At 36.6% G+C, this 19,879-nt stretch overlaps 1 protein-coding gene across 14 annotated transcripts in view; it reads left to right on the top strand.

Moving 5' to 3' along the window:
- LOC127440122 (GTPase-activating Rap/Ran-GAP domain-like protein 3) overlaps positions 1-19,879 on the top strand; it is a 103,304-nt gene that overhangs the window by 40,740 nt on the left and 42,685 nt on the right. For 11 of the 14 annotated variants that reach the window (XR_007897069.1, XR_007897073.1, XR_007897071.1 and 8 more), the window contains exons 3-14: positions 762-836; positions 4,997-5,096; positions 10,136-10,254; positions 10,632-10,696; positions 11,555-11,618; positions 11,925-11,951; positions 13,174-13,249; positions 13,429-13,527; positions 13,634-13,737; positions 17,365-17,473; positions 19,566-19,611; positions 19,750-19,856. Coding sequence is in view for 9 of the 14 variants with exons in the window: in XM_051696530.1 (XP_051552490.1) it covers positions 762-836; positions 4,997-5,096; positions 10,136-10,254; positions 10,632-10,696; positions 11,555-11,618; positions 11,925-11,951; positions 13,174-13,249; positions 13,429-13,527; positions 13,634-13,737; positions 17,365-17,473; positions 19,566-19,611; positions 19,750-19,856 (991 nt within the window). In the remaining 5 variants the exon portion in view is untranslated. Of the gene's footprint in view, positions 1-761; positions 837-4,956; positions 5,097-10,135; positions 10,255-10,631; positions 10,697-11,554; positions 11,656-11,924; positions 11,952-13,173; positions 13,250-13,428; positions 13,528-13,633; positions 13,738-17,364; positions 17,474-19,565; positions 19,612-19,749; positions 19,857-19,879 lie in introns of those variants that run through there. The other 3 variants (XM_051696536.1, XM_051696535.1, XM_051696537.1) reach the window with 2 other exon arrangements.

The raw sequence follows: 19,879 nt of genomic DNA on the forward strand, positions 1-19,879 counted from the left end.
TCATATCAAAAATATTATTTATCATAATTGAATCAACCTGGATACATTAGGTTAAACTAACAAAACTAATTAATCTAGAAATTGCTTCTTAAGGTAACAGTTGCAACCTTTTTTTGCAGTGATATACACACAATGGGGCCCAAAAGTGCAGTGAAAACACTTCTGGTTTTCATTGTTCAAAATGAATAAATTTTCTTGCATTATAAATTATATTATCAGCATAATAATTTGAGTGAATAGATAAATAAAAAAAAATTACGTGAATTTCAGGATATCGTAGTATTTGGTTTGTTCCCCTTTCGGTTTAATGACAGAATGCCTTCTGGCTGACATGGGCTCAGCAAGTTTTTGCAAAACCTGATGATCCACGTTATCCCATCATGATTTGTAAAAGTTCCAAAGAGCATCTTGTGTGCTTCAATGGAAGCAAGAAAATCTGAAACTTTCATACAAAGGAGTTAACATTGTGAATGTCACAGGTTTGCTTAAATTTGACTAGTGACCTAAAATAGCACAAAATCGTATATATTTTTTATTCATTTAATGTCGGAACATTTCTTACATTTTTTTTTTTTTTAGTTTTCTGTTTATTTCCAGGTTTAAATTAGATTTTCAGATTTTCAATGTGGTCTCAGACTTTTAGACCCCACTTTAAATGCAAGATACTGTTTGCAGTTGTATTATGCATGCTGTATTATGTCATCTCCTCCTGACGATTCAGAGTGGTCTCACATTCATGGTGTCTCTGTGTGTCTCTTCAGCTCATCTCCAGTGATGCAGACGGAGCCATACAGAGAGCTGGGAGATTCAGGGTGGAGAACGGTTCACTAGATGAGGTGAGAGTGCCATGCACATACAGTCTGAAATGTGTGTATATATGTATTTGACTGTACAGCTGGAATCACATATGCACTATTGAGGGGACCAAATGTAATAGTTTACGTATCAGCACTTGAAAACCCATAAGGGTCTATCACTAGTCTGAATATTGAGGAACAATTGTCCCCTAGTGATTTTAGGGACGAAAATGAAGCTTCAAAGCTTGTATTGAGTATGCAGTGCAATTTTCAAGTGTGTATTGTTTTCAGAGAATCACGTGATCAACAAAAAAAAACGAAGCCTCACTTTCTGTCCAGTCACGTGCGCGCTTCACTTTGTGTGTCGGAATGTTCGAATCCAGACGTCTACTCTATGGGTTTATGGAAGTTTAAGTCCATTTACAAACGTATTTAAAATTACATTATGATATATCCTGTAATACAAATATTATTAAAAATAATCAGAGCACCAGATACTTGCCTCATACAACTCTGTTAGTCGTTTTTGTTCATTAATATTAATATCATATTGACTCATATTGGCATTTATTGCCACAATTTAATAAATGAATAACATTATCAGAAGGTGAAAATCAACTCACTTGGCATTGTTAGGCTTTTATTTGTGCACACTGGATCAAAATGACATCAGGAGCTTCATATGCATCACTGACGCATCAGCTGCATCCCTGGGATTATGGCTGCTTTAAAATTTACCAACCATCAGATGGCACTGTTTCCAACACTCCCAAGGCTTTGAATCTTTTCCCGGAGCAATCGGGGAAAAGATTCAGAGCTTCTTGAGACTTCATTTGCCCATCCCTAATGTCCCCCTCAATGTCTAAATTTCAGATCTGGTGTACTGTGTGTGTGTCACGTTTATGTGTGTTTTTGTCAATGTTTTGATTTTCTTGTCTTTTATTTAGTAGTTTAGTTCATGCTTCCTGTTCCTGTTTCTTGTCATATGTCTTGTCATGTGATTTCCTGTTCTGCCATGTTTCATGTGTTTTGTTCTTATTGGTTCCTTGTTTATTAGTCTTGTCTTGTTATTGGTTCATGTTTCATTTGTCTTGTTATCTTGTTATCAGTTCTGTTCTGTCATTGGTTCTTATGTTATTAGTTCAGTTTTGTTATTGGTTGTCTTGTAATCTTGTTACCCCATGTCTGTATATTTAAACCCTCATGTTTGCCTTTGTCCATTGTCAGGTGTTGTTGTTGTAACGTTGCTTCATGGTTTGTTCCTGTTTATGGGTTCTTAGTTATGTCATGATCAAGTCATAGTTCATGTTTTGTTTTGTGTTATTGTTTTGCTATGTTCACATTTACTGGGTAATTTTTTTTTTTTTTAAATAAAACTGCACTTGGGATCTTCACTACATCATCGTCTCGTCATCATCTTGTCTTCATCCTGTTCAGCCTGCCCCAGCATTACAGTGTGTGAATGGTGCTGATTTGTAATGGACCCATAAGTGTTATAAGTGTTAGAAATGGCTAGGCTAAAGGTTAAACTGCACTACCATTGTTGAAGTTCTCATGGCAATGGAGAGATTCAACAAGGCTTTGAACTTTTGCGTTTTACTTTAATACATGCGTAAGAAGTCAGGTTGAACAGAAAGAGAAACACAGATTAAATGAGTGTGAGGATGAGAGAGAAAACAAATGTATTCATTGTGTGGCATTGAGTAACAAACCAAAACTGCTGGTTTTTGTGAGTGGGTCTGTAGGTGTTTCAATGAAACACACATTCATCAGCAAAAACAACAATCCAAGCCAAGTGATTCAATCAGTCCCCAATGTTTTTGTGTTGTTCCTACATCTCTCCCTCCATCCACTTGTCCTTTTCATCTCAAGCACCAGACTGTAGCTATGACAACCCCTATGTTTTATCCCCACCAAAACAGACCTCTGATTAGTTGTTAATGATTTAGGGTGAGTTGTCGCTGTAGTGATCAGGGTTCCTGACTCTTGGAGTATGTATATGAGATATTGTTTATGACCTGTTGTTTTCTTTGAGTTGTTTACAATTTGTCTACATAAAAATATCACTTCACATTTATGCCGGAACATGATTGGATTTATTATTGGGTGAATGTTGTCGAGCAGAGACATACCAGACATGTCTGTGTTTACGTGTAGCAGAGTTTCCTACAAAGCTGTTTCATAGCGGTGGAAAATACAGTATATTAGGGCTTGTTATTAATACAGATATTGATTGATCCATATTTTGATTCGATTCTATATCGATTCAAATGGGTATATTTCAGTTATAGTCAATTTTACTTAGATATGAAAGAAATCCTCTCCCAGCTAATGCTGTTAATTATACAGGGGACCTTCTAACAAGGTACATTATGAAAATATTAATTGTACTAATTTTATTGTTTTTTTTTTTAATCATTTTGGTCACATTTAAGCTTTTTAAAAATGAAAAATGAAAAAAATATGTAAGCATTAATAAATATGATATTATATTACATAGATTATATTTTCTTACATGTTTATTGTTTACATGCATAATTTGTAATATTAACAAGTATTTACAGCGATTTGTTAAACGTGCTATTTCGGTACTCTATACTGTCTCTAAGAAAACTGTTCCGTAAAGAGCGTCTGTAAATGAGCGCATGTTAACGAGAGGACTCGAATGGCTTTGCTATGCATGAATAGAATTAAATGCGTTTATTCTATAAAATAAAAAAAAATGTTGTTGTTTTTGATCAACAACTGACTGTAAAGAACAGAAAGGATATTAAAAGAGATGTTATTCAATAACAAATGGATTGCGTGGATCTCTTCTTTGGACACGCATAACACGGAACGAGTCAAACCAAACATTTACGTACTCTCAACTCGCAGTGAAAGAATCTTGGTGTTGAACTTTCTCCCCACTATACTACACAATCACTGGTGAGTGAAATCTAAACATTTACTAGCCAGTGGCTAATCATAGACTACATTTACATTTAGCAGATGCTTTTATCCAAAGCAACTTACAGTGTACTTATTACAGGGACAATCCCCCTGGAGCAACCTGAGTTAAGTGCCTTGCTCAAGGACACAATGGTGGTGGCTGTGGGGATTGAACCAGCAGCCTTCTGATTACCAGTTATGTGGTTTAGTCCACTACGCCACCACCACTCCTAGTTTTAGTCTATGATTAAAATTTAGCAAATTTTAGTCTCATAGCGCGAAATTTGTTTGCAAATGCAAATTATTTCCTGTCATTGTAGTGGAGTGTTGCGCATATAGGAAAAGACAGATCTTGGGATTTAAGAATAGCTATTGAGATCGTTCAAATGAAGATCGCGATGCAGTGGAAAATTTATTTTTAATTAGTCCTAATATACAGCATATAATCTGAATTTACTCCCTGACTGCATACAAAAATTAACATTCAGTGCAACATGCTGTTCATTTCTTCACGATTGGGATGGTTCTTTTCAATGAGCCAGTTGAACTGACTGGCTCATTGGTCTGAAACATTGACTGAATCAGTCAGGTAACTCACTGATTTGGCTAGAATGATCACTTGCTCACTGAAAGCAATATATTATGTCAGTTATAATGAACTTAGAACCGTCACTGTTTTTTTTTTTAATGTTAAAAATCCAAATTTGTAAGGTTAGTGTAACATGTACACTGTAAAAAATAGGTAAACTGCAATTGTTACCATGCTATTTCTACTTGATCTAACCCTTAAAATGTGTTTAGTTAAGTTGATTTAGACATGTTAAATAATACTTTTGACTTAAATAAAACCAGTTAATTTAGATGTTACCACATGAAACACATTTTTAGGTTAATATTTTTTCAATGTACAGTGAAGAACAGCAATTGTTACCTCAAAGATCTACTTCAGATTCCACTTGATCTGACCCCAAAAAATTACTCCCGTTGGTGTAACCTAATTTTTCAAAGAAATTTAGTCTGATTAAGTACCATTTTTTAACTGAATTTAACCAGTTAATTTAGATGTTACCACGTGAAGCATATTTTAGGTTACTTCACAAAGTAAGGAAGTGTCATATGTGTTTGCATGTACTGTATGTGTGTCCTATGACAAAGCTCCATAAATAAAACTAACTTTGGGCAGTACTGGCATGTGCATTTATGTACTTGTGCATTTTGACATATAAAGGTATCTGATGAGTTACATTCTTGGTGGGGCTTTTATGCAGACATCTGACTACACGCCCGGAACATGGAGGAGAACTGACGTCCATTTGGAGAACCCAGAGTACCACACCAGATGGTTCTTCAAATACTTCCTGGGAAAAGGTGGGATTTCCACTGCCATATATAGAGGAGCTGATTCTCTAAGAATGAATTGCACCTGGTAAAAGCAATGTTTTTTTTGCACGCGTTGTCTGTGCTTGTTAAGCACCCGATTCAGTAAGGAATTATGCAGATCAGTCCATGGTGCAAACGCGTCCACAAATCGCTGCTGAACACAATTTGAACACGCGATCTTGCGGTCTGTGATTCTGAACACATAGCAGAGGATGCCGCAGAACACTGTATTTGACACCCTGTCATCAGTGTGAACCAGACACCCGAATTATCTCTTAAACATGCCAGAAGTGCGCTTGACTACACCGTGCATCTGGATAAATGCCATGCTATGATGGTCTTCTCCATCATTTAATCATTATTTGATTAATTACTGCTGAAATGATTGGTTGAAAATGTTCACAAAGATCTCACAAACTGCCTACTTTCATTCACGGTAATAGCGTGATCTAAATTGCACCAGGCAACTTTAGTGAATAAAGCGCAATCTACAATGAGCCTAATTTACATAGAAAGGGGGCGTGTTTGCATGGAAAGGAAAGACAATTACTTCATTTAAATACTCAAGACGAAGTAACAATTTCAGTGCTCAATACAGCTGCTAAAATAGATTACGAGTGGTTAGTGAATAAGATTTTTATTTTGTATTTTTTTATTTAGGTTTTGGTTTAGGTTTTTAGGGTTTTGTGCTGAAATACCACGCGCAAAAGTGGAGCAGCTGTTTTATGAATCTGCCCCAGAGTATGTATTATGTGTTTTCTCACACACACACACACACACACACACACCAAATCTGGACCCTTAGAATTGCCATATGCCAAAAAGCACGTCCACTCACAGAATTTGGTCCGCAGCAGCATCAGTTGCATTTGGTTTCTTGATACTCACACAGATTAATGAAGAACTTACAATGTAAATAACTGAGCACTGTTTGAGAACACTATAAGGCTGGGAATCGAGAAACAGTTCTTATTCAGAACCAGTTCCACTTTTTTATTTTTTTATTTATTGTGTAACCAAATAATTTTTATGATCCAGTTTATTAACAGTTCTTGAGCTTTTGCATTCTTTCGCTGATCCAGATGTACCACTATACTTATTCTAAAATGTGTCCTGCACCACTGTTTTGCGTTGCTACTGTGCTGATACTGAATCTGCGGGGCTCTTCAACTACTTTTCTGCGGGCGCCAGATTATCCAGATGAAAACTGGATGGGGGCCCAAAAATTTTTCTGTATTTATCTTGGCTAACAGTATAATTGTAACTAACTTGTTAACATATAAAACAATAACAAAGCACCATTAAAATTATGTGTTTATTTGCATTAAAATAGTCAGAGGTATTCAATTAACTTTTTTTTCTTTTTTTTTTTTAAGATCTGGCCATAAATTCCTTCTAAAGATCTGGCTGAAGAATAAACATGACCTCACACCCTCAACTAACAAATTGGTTTTGATGAACTTTACTTTTAGAAGAAAAAAATCCATGGTGATCATTTTAAGTTTGTAGGGATATTGTTTTCAAATTATGAAAACTGAGGAAGAACATTTAGATCTGTTAAAGCCCATATCTTTGACAATATCAATCCAATGAAACTGTCCTTATTATAGAAATGTCCTTGTACATAAAATACATTTTAAAAAAAATAAACAAACATTTAAACAATATTATAAGAAATAATTAAAATAAGAACATTAAAATATGTTTCCAGTTATTAGGGGAGTGCTTCCTTTAAAGTGCTAAAGAAATAGTTAATGGAATCATTAAAGAACTGGAAACGGAACCAGCATAGTACAATTCCTATGTTTCCCATCCCTTAGTCAGAGTATACTGTATAAAATAGTTGCAATTCACATACACAAACACACACATACTCAGATCTTTCTCAGGTCACACAGTTCTTCTTCATTCTCTGTTTCTCTCCCTGTCTTTATCTCTTTTCATCAAAAATACAAACACACACATTGCACTGTTATTCCCACACACTTTCTGGGGGCAGATGCTGTATTGTGTCTTTTTAATTGATTTAGATCACTACAAATATCTTTCTCATTCAATCCCTCTCTCATTGAATGAGATAGGGACAGAATATGCTACAGAGGAAGGGTGGAAGAACAGAGCAGATCTTGTCTTCTAATTGGATTTCAGCCTCTTTTCATTTGTTTTCTGTCTGTAAACCTGGACTGTCTTGGTCCAAAATATTCTCCACAAACAGCAGGCATTCATCTCTTCCTTCCTCTCTCCCTCTTATTCTGATGCTCCAGGAGTAGAGCTAAATAAACAGGCCTCTTCACAGTCACATCTCTGAGGACAGTTTTTAATGGAGACATTTCAATGGCCACAGTGTTTTGGTATTGTATTCATAAGGACCATGGTGCAAGGAGCACATCAAAAAGCTCAAGGCAGAAGTAATTCAGAAAAGAAAACAACCCAAAAGAGTCAGTTGTTATTATTGTAACAGTAGACAATCTTCACAAACTAGCTAATTTGGTTACATTATTTAGTCTCATACTTGTGTAATACAACAATTCAGGGCCAAACTAGAAAAGTTTACATTTTAGATTTTAATGTTTAGATTTTGGCTTTCTGACATTAGACTTCATTACATCTGTTGTAAAAAAAAAAAAAAAAAAGAAGTGAATTTTAATGTCATGTATTTTAAGAACAGTAACTGTACATAGATATTTCAAGATGTACAGACTCACAATTACAATTTTCAGTGCTTTGCATTTTAGACATTTTATTTAACTTAGCAACAGATCAGTGAAAATTTGTGCAGAAATAAAATGCTCAAGAAAACTTACTGAATGTTAAGTGATTTTCTTTACATTTTTAAATACTAATTCCAACAATAAGAGTGAAAAAAGACAAAAAAATAAAAAACAAATCTGTACTTTTCTTTTACTTGGATTGTAAGTGTTATGGACATCAGCCTGGTTATTGTCTCTTTAAGAAGATCGTGCTTAAGCGCATAATACAAAATTGAAGGTTCTCTTTACAGTTTTTGTTCCCTAATAGTCCCATTATTTTCATATGGTGTCGTGCTGTTGCATCTGTGTTTATTTACTTTAAGTATTTTTTTGCACTGGCGGACAAAAGTTTGGAATAATGTACAGATTTTGCTCTTAAGGAAAGAAATTGGTACTTTTATTCACCGAAGTGGCATTCAACTGATCACAATATATAGTCAGGACATTAATAATGTGAAAAATGACTATTACAATTTGAAAAAAAATGTTCAGAACTTCTTAAACTACTTCAAAGAATTCTCATCAAAAAATCCTCCACATGCAGCAATGACAGCTTTGCAGATCCTTGGCATTCTAGCTGTCAGTTTGTCCAGATACTCAGGTGACATTTCACCCCACGCTTCCTGTAGCACTTGCCATAGATGTGGCTGTCTTGTCAGGCACTTCTCACACACCTCACAGTCTAGCTGATCCCAAAAAAGCTCAATGAGATCCATAACACTCTTTTCCAATTATCTGTTGTCCAATGTCTGTTTCTTTGCCCACTCTAACCTTTTTTTTTTGTTTTTCTGTTTCAAAAGTGGCTTTTTCTGTGCAATTCTTCCCATAAGGCCTGCAACCCTGAGTCTTTTCTTTACTGTTGTACATGAAACTGGTGTTGAGCGGGTAGAATTCAATGAAGCTGTCAGCTGATGACATTTGAGGCGTCTATTTCTCAAACTAGAGTCTCTGATGTACTTATCCTCTTGTTTAGTTGTACATCTGGCCTTCCACATCTCTTTCTGTCCTTGTTAGACCCAGTTGTTCTTTGTCTTTGAAGACTGTAGTGTACAACTTTGCCTTGGCAATTTCAAGCATTGTATAGCCTTCATTCCTCAAAACAATGATTGACTGACGAGTTTCTAGAGAAAGCCGTTTCTTTTTTGTTATTTTTGACCTAATATTGACCTTAAGACATGCCAGTCTATTGTATACTGTGGCACCTAAAAAACAAACACAAAGACAATGTTAAGCTTCATTTAACAAACCAAATAGCTTTCAACTGTGTTTGATATAATGGCAAGTGATTTTCTAGTACCAAATTAGCAATTTAGCATGATTACTCAAGGATAAGGTGTTGGAGTGATGGCTGCTGGAAATGGGGCCTGTCTAGATTTGATCAAAAATTACTTTTATCAAATAGTGATGGTGCTGTTTTTTACATCAGTAATGTCCTGACTATATTTTGTGATCAGCTGAATGCCACTTTGTTGAAGTAAAGTACCAATTTCCTTCCGAAATAGCAACATCTGAACATTATTCCAAACTTTTGGCCGCCAGTGTATTTTGTGAAAATAAAGAATATTGTTAGTATCATTCTGCAGTGCAAGGAATGAGGATTTCAGAGATTAACTGATTGAGATTGTAAGACTGCAGTCAGTATTGAACTTGTGGTGATCTGCTACTTGAAGCATGTTCATCCATTGAGCTAATAGTAATAATAGTAATCTGTTCTCGCTGGATCTTCCTCAATCCTTTCCCTGCTGTCAGGTGAAGCGTCTGTGTGGCGCAACATCCAGTGTTTTATCTCTCACAGCCCGCTTTTTCATTTGTTTGTGTGTGAGATGATAAAATACGTTATATATAATACAGAACGCAATTCTGATCCCATAAATACCGGATGATATGGACAGTTGGCAACTGTTATGCAACACACATGATAAAAGTTTAATAATAAACATGCGGACCTGCCGGCCCATGTTTTTTGAGCGGTGAGTGGAAATTCGCCCAGTCCTCCCAATTAGCCACTCCGGCCCTGCAACAATGTAATAGTTACTAAGATATTTAAGGTAAAGAATGTAATTTCTGCACCACTAGCACCACCAAATGAAATAGCAAATATAATTACTTTTCATAGCGCCACAGTTTACACCTCCTTTTGTGTTCCACGGTACAAAGAAATAGAAACAGGTGTGGAGCAACATAAGGATGTGTAAATGATGAGACTTTTCATTTTTGGGTGAAATATCCCTTTGAAGTCCATCTGTCCTGATTGTTTGCCCTGTATTCTCACTTTAGTCCATCAGAACTATGTGGGAACAGATGCAGAGAAGAACCCATTCTTCCTGTCTGTGGTCCTGTCAGATCAGAACAACCAGAGGATCCCACAGTATCGAGCCATCCTCTGGCGCAAGACGGTGAGTCAGACAATTATAGGTAACAGCGTGTGTGTGTCAGATTTAGTTTGTGCGCAAGTGCATGTAAGCAGTGACTCACATGATAGATTGACCTCTTCCTGAAGTGACTCTAAGCTGTTTGGCTCTATTGTCTGAAAGGCCAGTGTGTTAAGACTGAATCCCTAGATCAATGACAAGACATCCACATCCACTGAGTGACAGAGTGATATGGTATTAATATGTTATGAACTTTCCTGTGAGTAACAAGGTCTCAGTGTTATAGCCTCCAGCAATGTTGGCTGGCAATCATATTATGACGTATTCATTGTACATGAATATTTCTTGTATGCTTCAAGGCACCTTTTTTCTAATTTGTTAAATGTGCCATTCCCCTTTAGGGTACTCTAAAAATCAGCCTTCCATACAGTCCGACAAAATCACTATCAGTCAAATCTATATTAAGGTAAGTCTGTCTGCAAGCTACTTGCTCCAAAAGGGAATATGTTTCAGCATTTGGCAATATGCAATATCTTAATATTTAAAAGGGTTTTATTTGGGGTATTATAATTATTTATTTATTTTATTTTTACCAAAAAGGAACAATATTTTTGACCAAAGAGCAACAGTTGCTTATTAGATTCAAAGTGTTTAATGTAAGAAGTAAAATACAGTCAGAATCTTGAAAAAATAAATAAAAGGCAGGTTTTCCTTTCTAATTTTTACTACATGATCAAAATGAAGAATGAGATCTGATCATTTTCATTTATATACATCACTGTTACAATGTATAATAATAAACAGCAATATTTACCTACTTATATTTTAACTAAAACATTTTAATAAATGAAAAATGCCATGTGAGGGACTTCTTTGAACACATTTTGAGTGATGACGCAAAGAAATTGTTGAATCAGAGTTTTGAATCAATCAATTGAAAGGAACAGTTTGAACTGATTCACAGAGATGAATCGAATCAACTCTAACAGAGTTGTTGCTACTTAAGTTTAAATTACAGACCCTATTAAAACATATCTCTCTTAATGATCTCATACCCAGTCGTAAGACATGAAAAGGTTGTGAAACTAGTGTAATGACATGCTTTTTAGGAAACTTAATGCCGAAATAAAATCATTGCATTTTTCAAGATGTTGCTTAATTTTATTTCACCAGCACAGCATCGCGAACATATTGTGGAAATTTAATATAGTGTGTTACCCAGCCCTAGTACACACAAATAAAATGAAATGAATATATTAAAATGCATTTATTCTGCAATTCAACGCATTCATTTTCTTCTCTCAACCCTTTCCTTCCCCTTCAGTGCCATGAATGTGGATCGTTTTGAGAAGGGCCCCAGGGAGATCCTTAACCCAGAGATTCAGAAGGTGCCACCCACACACACCTGTCAATCAACTCTTGCATGTACTGTGCTCTTTGAATTACTGTCTATTTCTAGTCTGTTTTGTTTTTCTTCTGCTCCATAATCACTTTAGAATTCAAAGGCAAGGCACTATCTGCCAGCACAGAATGCTATTGCTCTAGAGAGCTTTCTTTTGTGAAAATGCATGCTGCTTATCAAAGGCCATTGTCAGTTGCAATCATATATTTGGAAATGTAACCCTGTTGGGAACAGATTTTTTAATTGAGATATAATTGACATTTTGACCAAAATTGCTTTTTATTGTTGTCAGGACTTACTGGTGTTGGAGGAGCAAGAGGTGTGTACTGTCAAATGCGTGTGTGCGTCTAATTTGTGTGTATGTGATGTATGGGGGGAAATAATATTTAATGTAATGCTGACTATAATGGAAGAAACAGTTCTCTATGACAGTGAAAAGACTGTGTGCTCATTACATTTAAGGGATAGTTCACCCAAAAAAAAAAAAAAACGAAAAATCTCTCACCATTTACTTACACTTATGCTGTTCCAAACCCATGTGACTAATCTCTTCTGTGGAACACAAAATGAGATGTTAGGCAGTATTTGTGTCTCAGCCATTTACTTTCATAACATCTTTTTTCCATACAATGAGAATGAATGGTGACGGAGAATGACCATGTTTACATGCACTTAACAAAACAGTTTATTCAAGGGTTTTTGCAGAAAGTGGCATTATGAAATGTCATATAAACTAGAACATTGTTTAAGGGATTAAGAGAGAGCGGTTTAACACCTAGGTTTCTCTCAGAGAACGTGGCTTAATGTTGTCTTGTAAACAGATAAGCGGTATTCTGATGTGTGTTTGAAGAGTGCACGTGCGTGAAACAGACTGAGGTAACAAACGTCATAAGATGGAGCCCAACAACACAGCGGAAAGAATTAAACATTTCTGGAAGTACAGTGAGAAAATCACATATACTATAAACTATACCCATTTATACACACAAATGTAAAATATCAATTGTCCTTTAAGTAGGCGTATGCACTCATACATTGGAGAAACACAACTATTGCAGTCCAATTCTGCTGCAGGTCGCGATAGAAAGGTAAGGAAGCAAACACAGCAACAACTGTGGAATATCTGGAAATAAAGCAAAGCAATAGAGGATAAAATAGCATTTATTATTTACATAAGTGCTGCGGGGAAATTACGTTACTGTGGAGAAAGCTGCTTACTGACCGAAACGCATGTATAAGGTAGTAAGAGTACACCGCTTACACAGTGCATGTAAATGGGAACGCTGTTTTCTCGCAATAACCCCCTTTCTTGCAATAAGCCTCTTTCTGGTATCCATGTAAACAAACATTGTCACTGTCAGTTTGCCTAGCATTTACTTTTGTGTTCCATGGTAGAATGAAAGTCATATGGGTTTAGAACAGCTTGAAGGTGAGTAAATGATGAGAGAACTTTCATTTTTGGGTGAACTAACCCTTTGAATATTTTAAAAAAGTTGGGTGTGTTTCTAACTCAGAGTTGTGTTTGTTTGTATGTTTTATAGGGCAGTGTAAACTTTAAATTTGGTGTTCTTTATGCCAAAGATGGACAGTTGACAGATGATGAAATGTTCAGCAATGGTGAGTCATAATACTCATCTCTCATAAATATTTCTCACTCAGTGCTCATCAATTATTCATATTTCTATATGAACAGCATATGGTGCACCATATACTCCATTGATGTCTATAGAACATATTAACCTATGCAGAGTTTGTCTGAAAACATTGTTCTTGTTGATTTTTTTTTTTTTTTACAGAAACAGGAAGTGAGACCTTTGACAAATTTTTGAATCTCCTTGGTGACACGATCTGTCTGCAGGGCTGGGCCGGCTATAGAGGAGGACTGGACACTAAAAGTAGGACAAACCTGCACAACTCCGTTTTCAAATAAACTGAAGAATATTTTTGTTGATTTTTCAACTGAATTTCACTCTTTCACTTTCTCTCTCTCTCTCTTTCTAGATGGCACTACAGGAATGAATTCCATCTACACAGTCTATCAGGGTCATGAGCTCATGTTCCATGTTTCCACCATGTTACCTTATTCTAAAGAGAACAAGCAACAGGTAAGTACCAGGACACACACAAACCCTTAAGAAAGAAAAATCACATATGAGATATCTTTAACATCTCAATTACTTCTCCATAACTGCAAATGCGATTTGCTAAAGTCTCCTGCCTCTGTTATTTTTCTCCTGCGTAAAAGACCATGTGTCTCCTCTAGAAGAGATCTCAACAAAGTAACAAACTGTATTTAGATTTGCCAAGATACCAAAATCTGCAAAAGTCAAAGATTGCAATATGAATACAAACATTTCTTATTCAATATCTACAACACCAGAATATCCACATTAATTTTATAGCACTACACTCTTACTGTTTATCAAAAAATTTCTCATTTTTTTTGCCCTTAAGAAAAGATCAGTTTTTATGCTGATTAGGTGGTGGACTAGCGGTGGATAGCTCAGCCATGGTGTTCACCTGCAAAACTTAGGTGGTCAAGGTGGCCAACAAGCTGCTTTATCATGGAAATCTTTTTACAACCACATCCACGGTTGGCGGCTGTTCCTCCGCTCTCAGGCGGCCAGGCTCCTCCATTCCCCAGCGGATGGCCGCTGCTGCTCCGTTGGGGTGGATGGTAGTGGCAAGGACTCTACTACGGTGCATCCCTCCTCCTTCCCGGATTTCGGCACCAGTGTAACGATTAAGAGTCGGGAAGAAAGGAGGCGAGAACCAGCTTGGTGATAAATAATATTTTTAATGGTTAACTTAAACAAAATGAACAAACAAATACAGGGTAGCTGCCCGTAGTTCTCTCTCTCTCTCAAACTGCCACCTCCGGTGGCCTTTATCCCTCTTGGGCTTGATCAGCCTGATTAGGGGCCGGGTGTGCAGCATCATGGCCCGGCCCCGCCCTCCGCACTGCCACACACATGTTCCACAAATTCCAAGCAAGCCGTTTTTGCAGCTTGGTTTAAAAGAAAAATGCCCTTTTTCTATTAAGAGGAATGTTTTGAGTTCTGAAACGTACAGTATGTTTTTGTAGTACAATGACCCTTTTATATGTCAAAATATCAAGGATTTGATTTGATTCCACATGTCATGACCCCTTTAAAGGAAATTTAGCTGAGAAGTCCATTAAGTCTCATGAGCTATTAAAGAGCAACATTTAAGCAATACAATTTTCCTCTTGCGTCACACAAACGCTTGTTGAAATTCACACATAATGTTGATGAACCATTCCAAACACCACCAAAGAAGGCAGGTCAAAGCAAACATCCATTTAAAACTACAGATATCATGAAAGGGAGATAAAGAGAGAGCAAAAGAGACAGATAGAGGAAAGGAGGAATGAAAGAAAAATTATGATGAATTATGAATAATGATAGAGGGACACAGAGAGGGGCATAGAGTGTGTTTGTTGAGGCAGAAAGGAGCCAGTCTGTTGCTCAGTAGGTGTGGCGAGGGGGGAACAGGCTATATTTAACATCCAAAAGCCCTGGACATCACAGCAATCTCTCTCTCTCTCTTTCATTGCCTTGCCCCCCTTCCTCCATGGCTCCATATCCTCAAGCATCAATCAGTTCACCCTCTCACTCTCACTTCTCTGCCTCTCTTCTCTTGATTATATCACACAATAATCCTCTTTCTCTCTGTCTCCTCCCATCTCTCACTTTTTCTCATTCTCTCTATCAGATCATATGTCTGATTGAGTCCAAGTAGAGCTCTTGTAATCTGGAGTGCTTGTGGAAGCATTCACAATATCAGGATTTTCAAAGCATTTGTGTCGGTTCAAGGTCTCAGCGCTCTACAACCGAGAGCCTCTTTAGCGCTGTGTGTCAATATCCACCTTTACCATACTGAGCTGCTCATGAAAAGAGCAGGAAATCTTGATGTGCTAAAAGTCTCCTGCCAACCAAAGTGATAGAGGAAAAACATGCTGACAAACCAAACAACTAAAAGATGCAGAAACAGTCTTTCCTTCATATAAAATTTGCCTGGTTAGCTTGAGCCAGTTAGCCCCTGCTGGTACATGCTGTAACTACAGCATTTGGAGGGCAAAAAGCATCTTTTCCCATTGACGGGAATTGGAAATTAGCCCTATATATGGCAGAATTCATGTTGCGTATTTCCAAGGGGTCATGCGCCAGCCAATCAACTTCCATTAAGATGAATGGTAATTCAAATATATAGCTTCCTCCAGGTATTATCGACCTCTTTGGTGTTAATCTGAAAAGGCTTAACCCTGGTTGTCAAACCTTTAAAAACATTCAGGAGTCATTCATGAAAGCCTGATGGAACTGTTTAAACGTTGTGAGAGGGTTACAGTACACTTCTTTCAACAGTATGTGTCATCTGAAGGATCCTCTGGTGTGAGGGTGTGGGAAGTGGCTGAGAGTGGCTGAGAATCATAATTGAATTCTCAGTAGAAATGAATCTGTCACTGCAATAAGTAAATACTCATTCCTGTCACACCTCATGGCCATGCACATGTCTGTTTGTATGTGCGTGCATAGTTTTGTGTCTAGATGTGTGTGTGTGTGTGTGTGTGTGTGTGTGTGTGAAGAGGGAAAGAGAGAGATACCAGCTGTGGGAGTGGGAGGTGTGGCTAAAAGCAGCTATGTAGTAATTGAGCTTTAAGGGGATATTTCATCAGTGTGTGTGTTCTTGAGAAAAAAGATAAAAAAGAAAGATAAAAGCTTCTTTTTGACCATAATGTTCCAGACTCATTATCAAGCTCAATTATCCTTCATAGCTAACGGGCTGGAGGTGTCAAAGGTCGGCTCATGAATATCCACATGTGCACACAGACAATCAGGTTGAGACACACACACACACTAGTACACACACACACAGTGGGACATATTGTTTTCAAAATGAAATTTTATCTGTGAAAGGGACTGTTCACCCAAAAATGAAAATTCTGTCATCATTTACTCACCCTCGTTCATTGCGTTCTTTCGTGAAACATAAAAGAGGTTAGGCAGAATGTTAGTCTCAGTCACCATTTACTTTCATTGCATCTTTTTTTCATACAATGAAAGTGAATGGTAACTGAGGCTCTCAGTCCCTTATTTCTGCCTAACATCTCCTTTTTTGTTCCATGGAAGAAAGAAAATAGGTTTGGAGAGTAAATGATGACAGAATTTTCATTTTTGGGTGAACTATGCATTTAACAGTGGAGGCAAAATGTTTGGTAAAATATTTTCAGATTACAAATTACTCAAAAAGTAATCCACCACAGATTATTAATGATTTCTCTAAAAAATGTAATCAATTACTTTACTGGTTAATTTATATGAAAAGTAATCACATTAGTAATGGTTTTACTTTTAAGTTTTTTACTAAAAACCTTTTTCATAGATAAGTTTAAAGGAAAGTAAATAGACACATATAAACCTAATTCATGTTGTAGATGCATTCTACACAAATAATATCATTTTATAAATATGTGCAACCCAAGTAAAGTATTTACAGTAAAAGTAACTTATTTGAAAATCAATAACTGTAATCTTAATTACATTTATTTAAAATGTACTACATTTGCTAAAACAGTAATAAGATTACAGTAATTACTTAGTAATAAGATCACACCTAACAATGAAGATCACAAAAGCAGCTTTTTGAATTGTACTTCATGAATTTATTATTGTGCCTTTTATGATCAACGACCTCTATTTCACTCTGTGCAGGTAGAGAGGAAGAGACACATTGGGAACGACATTGTGACCATTGTGTTTCAGGAGGGAGATGACGCCTCTCCGTCCTTCAAACCCTCAATGATTCGCTCCCATTTTACACGTATCCTTCATAATGAGCGGAAAACTTGAAATGAGTCACTGAATTGCAGTGATATATTTGTTTTATTTTAAAGGTGAAGTGTGTAATTTTTGCAACACTTGCATCACCAAATGGAATTGAACAAATAATGACTGTTTTCAAACAGGTTTCCTAAACACACCCTTGTCTGCCTCTCGTTGGACAGATAGTCCTACCCCAAACTCGTGCCATTGGTTGAGCCAATATTTCTGTCAGGCTGGTTGGTATGCTCAAACAGAGCAATATTTGATAGCTCCACAGTGTTTATATTTTTGGGGGTATTTAGCATTACAGTTGTCTCTGCATGTTAAGCTGTGATAAAAAAGTATTTTAACATTGGCTAAAATTACACGTGTCACGTTTAAAGTGTACAATGAAAAATACAAAACATTGCAGGTGTGCAATCATTTAGATTTTACATACACTGGTGGCCAGAAGTTTGGAATAATGTACAGATTTTGCTCTTATGGAAATAAATTGGTACTTTTATTCACCAAAGTGGCATTCAGAAGATCACAATGTATAGTCAGGACATTAATAACATGAAAAATGACTATTACAATTTGAAAAAAAATTTCAGAACTTCTTAAACTACTTCAAAGAGTTCTCATCAAAAAATCCTCCACATGCAGCAATGACAGCTTTGCAGATCCTTGGCATTCTAGCTGTCAGTTTGTCCAGATACTCAGGTGACATTTCACCCCACGCTTCCTGTAGCACTTGCCATAGATTTACATTTATTCATTTGGCAGACGCTTTTATCCAAAGCGACTTACCAAAGAGGAAAACATAAGCGAATCATCTTAGGAGACAGTGGTATGAAAAAGTGCTGTATTACAAAGTATCACTAGCATCATAATAGTATTCAAAACAGGATAAAGTGCAACAGGATTTTTTTTTTTTTTTTAATGACTGGTTAAGTGGTTTGAAGACAGAGAGTGAGTCAGCTTCATGGATGGAGTTGGGTCTGAAAGTCCAGGAAAGTGTTTTGGTGCCTCTTTGTGTTGGTACAACAAGGCGACATTCCTTAGCCGACCGCAGGCTTCTAGTGGGCGCGTAGCTCTGCATAAATGATTTTAGGTATACTGGAGCAGATGTGGCTGTCCTGTCGGGCACTTCTCATGCACGTTACAGTCTAGCTGATCCCACAAAATCTCAATGGGTTTAAGATCCATAACACTCTTTTCCAATTATCTGTTGACCAATGTCTTGTTTCTTTGCCCACCCTAACCTTTTCTTTTTGTTTTTCCGTTTCAAAAGTGGCTTTTTCTTGCAATTCTTCCCATAAGGCCTGCACCCCTGAGTCTTCTCTTTACTGTTGTACATGAAACTGGTGTTGAGCAGGTAGAATTCAATGAAGCTGTCAGCTGAGGACTATTTCTCAAACTAGAGACTCTGATGTACTTATCCTCTTGTTTAGTTGTACATCTGGGCCTTCCACATCTCTTTCTGTCCTTGTTAGATCTAGTTGTCCTTTGTCTTTGAAGACTGTAGTGTACACCTTTGTATGAAATCTTCAGTTTTTTGGCAATTTCAAGCATTGTATAGCCTTCATTCCTTAAAACAATGATTTACTGATGAGTTTCTAGAGAAAGCTGTTACTTTTTTGCCATTTTTGACCTAATATTGACCTAAAGACATGCCAGTCTATTGCATACTGTGGCACCTCAAAAACAAACAAAAATACCATGTCAAGCTTCATTTAATGATCCAAATAGCTTTCAACTGTGTTTGATATAATGACAATTGGTTTTCTAGTACCAAATTAGCAATTTAGCATGATTACTCAAGGATAAGGTGTTGGAGTGATCTGCTGGAAATGGGGCCTGTCTAGATTTGATCAAAAATGACTTTTTTCAAATAGTGATGGTGCTGTTTTTTACATCAGTAATGTCCTGACTTGTGATCAGTTGAATGCCACTTTGGTGAATTAAAGTACCAATTTCCTTCCTAAACAGCAAAATCTGTACATTATTCCAAACTTTTGGCCGCCAGTGTATGTATTCATTTAGATTCTTATGTAGTTTTGTATGATGAGCTATTGAATGGATGGTTTCCTTTACTTTCCTCACAGATATTTTTGCCTTAGTTCGATATTATAGCCAGAATGATAGTTACAGGTAAAAATGTGTGTTCTAGATTTGTTCTTTTTTTTTTTTTTTTTTTTTTTTTTGGTGCACATCATACATCTAGCACTATTTGTTTTTTGTATATTTGTGTGTATGTCCTGTATACTTTATCATTGTGGTATGTTCCAGGTTGAAGATTTTCTCAGAGGAGAGTGTGCCACTGTTTGGCCCACCCCTCCCTTCCCCTCCAGTATTCACAGACCATCAGGAGTTCAGGGACTTTTTACTAGTTAAATGTTAGTATATCCACCAGTGTACA

The sequence above is a fragment of the Myxocyprinus asiaticus genome, chromosome 4 (assembly GCF_019703515.2).
Source record: "Myxocyprinus asiaticus isolate MX2 ecotype Aquarium Trade chromosome 4, UBuf_Myxa_2, whole genome shotgun sequence".
In the NCBI taxonomy this organism is placed as follows: domain Eukaryota; kingdom Metazoa; phylum Chordata; class Actinopteri; order Cypriniformes; family Catostomidae; genus Myxocyprinus; species Myxocyprinus asiaticus.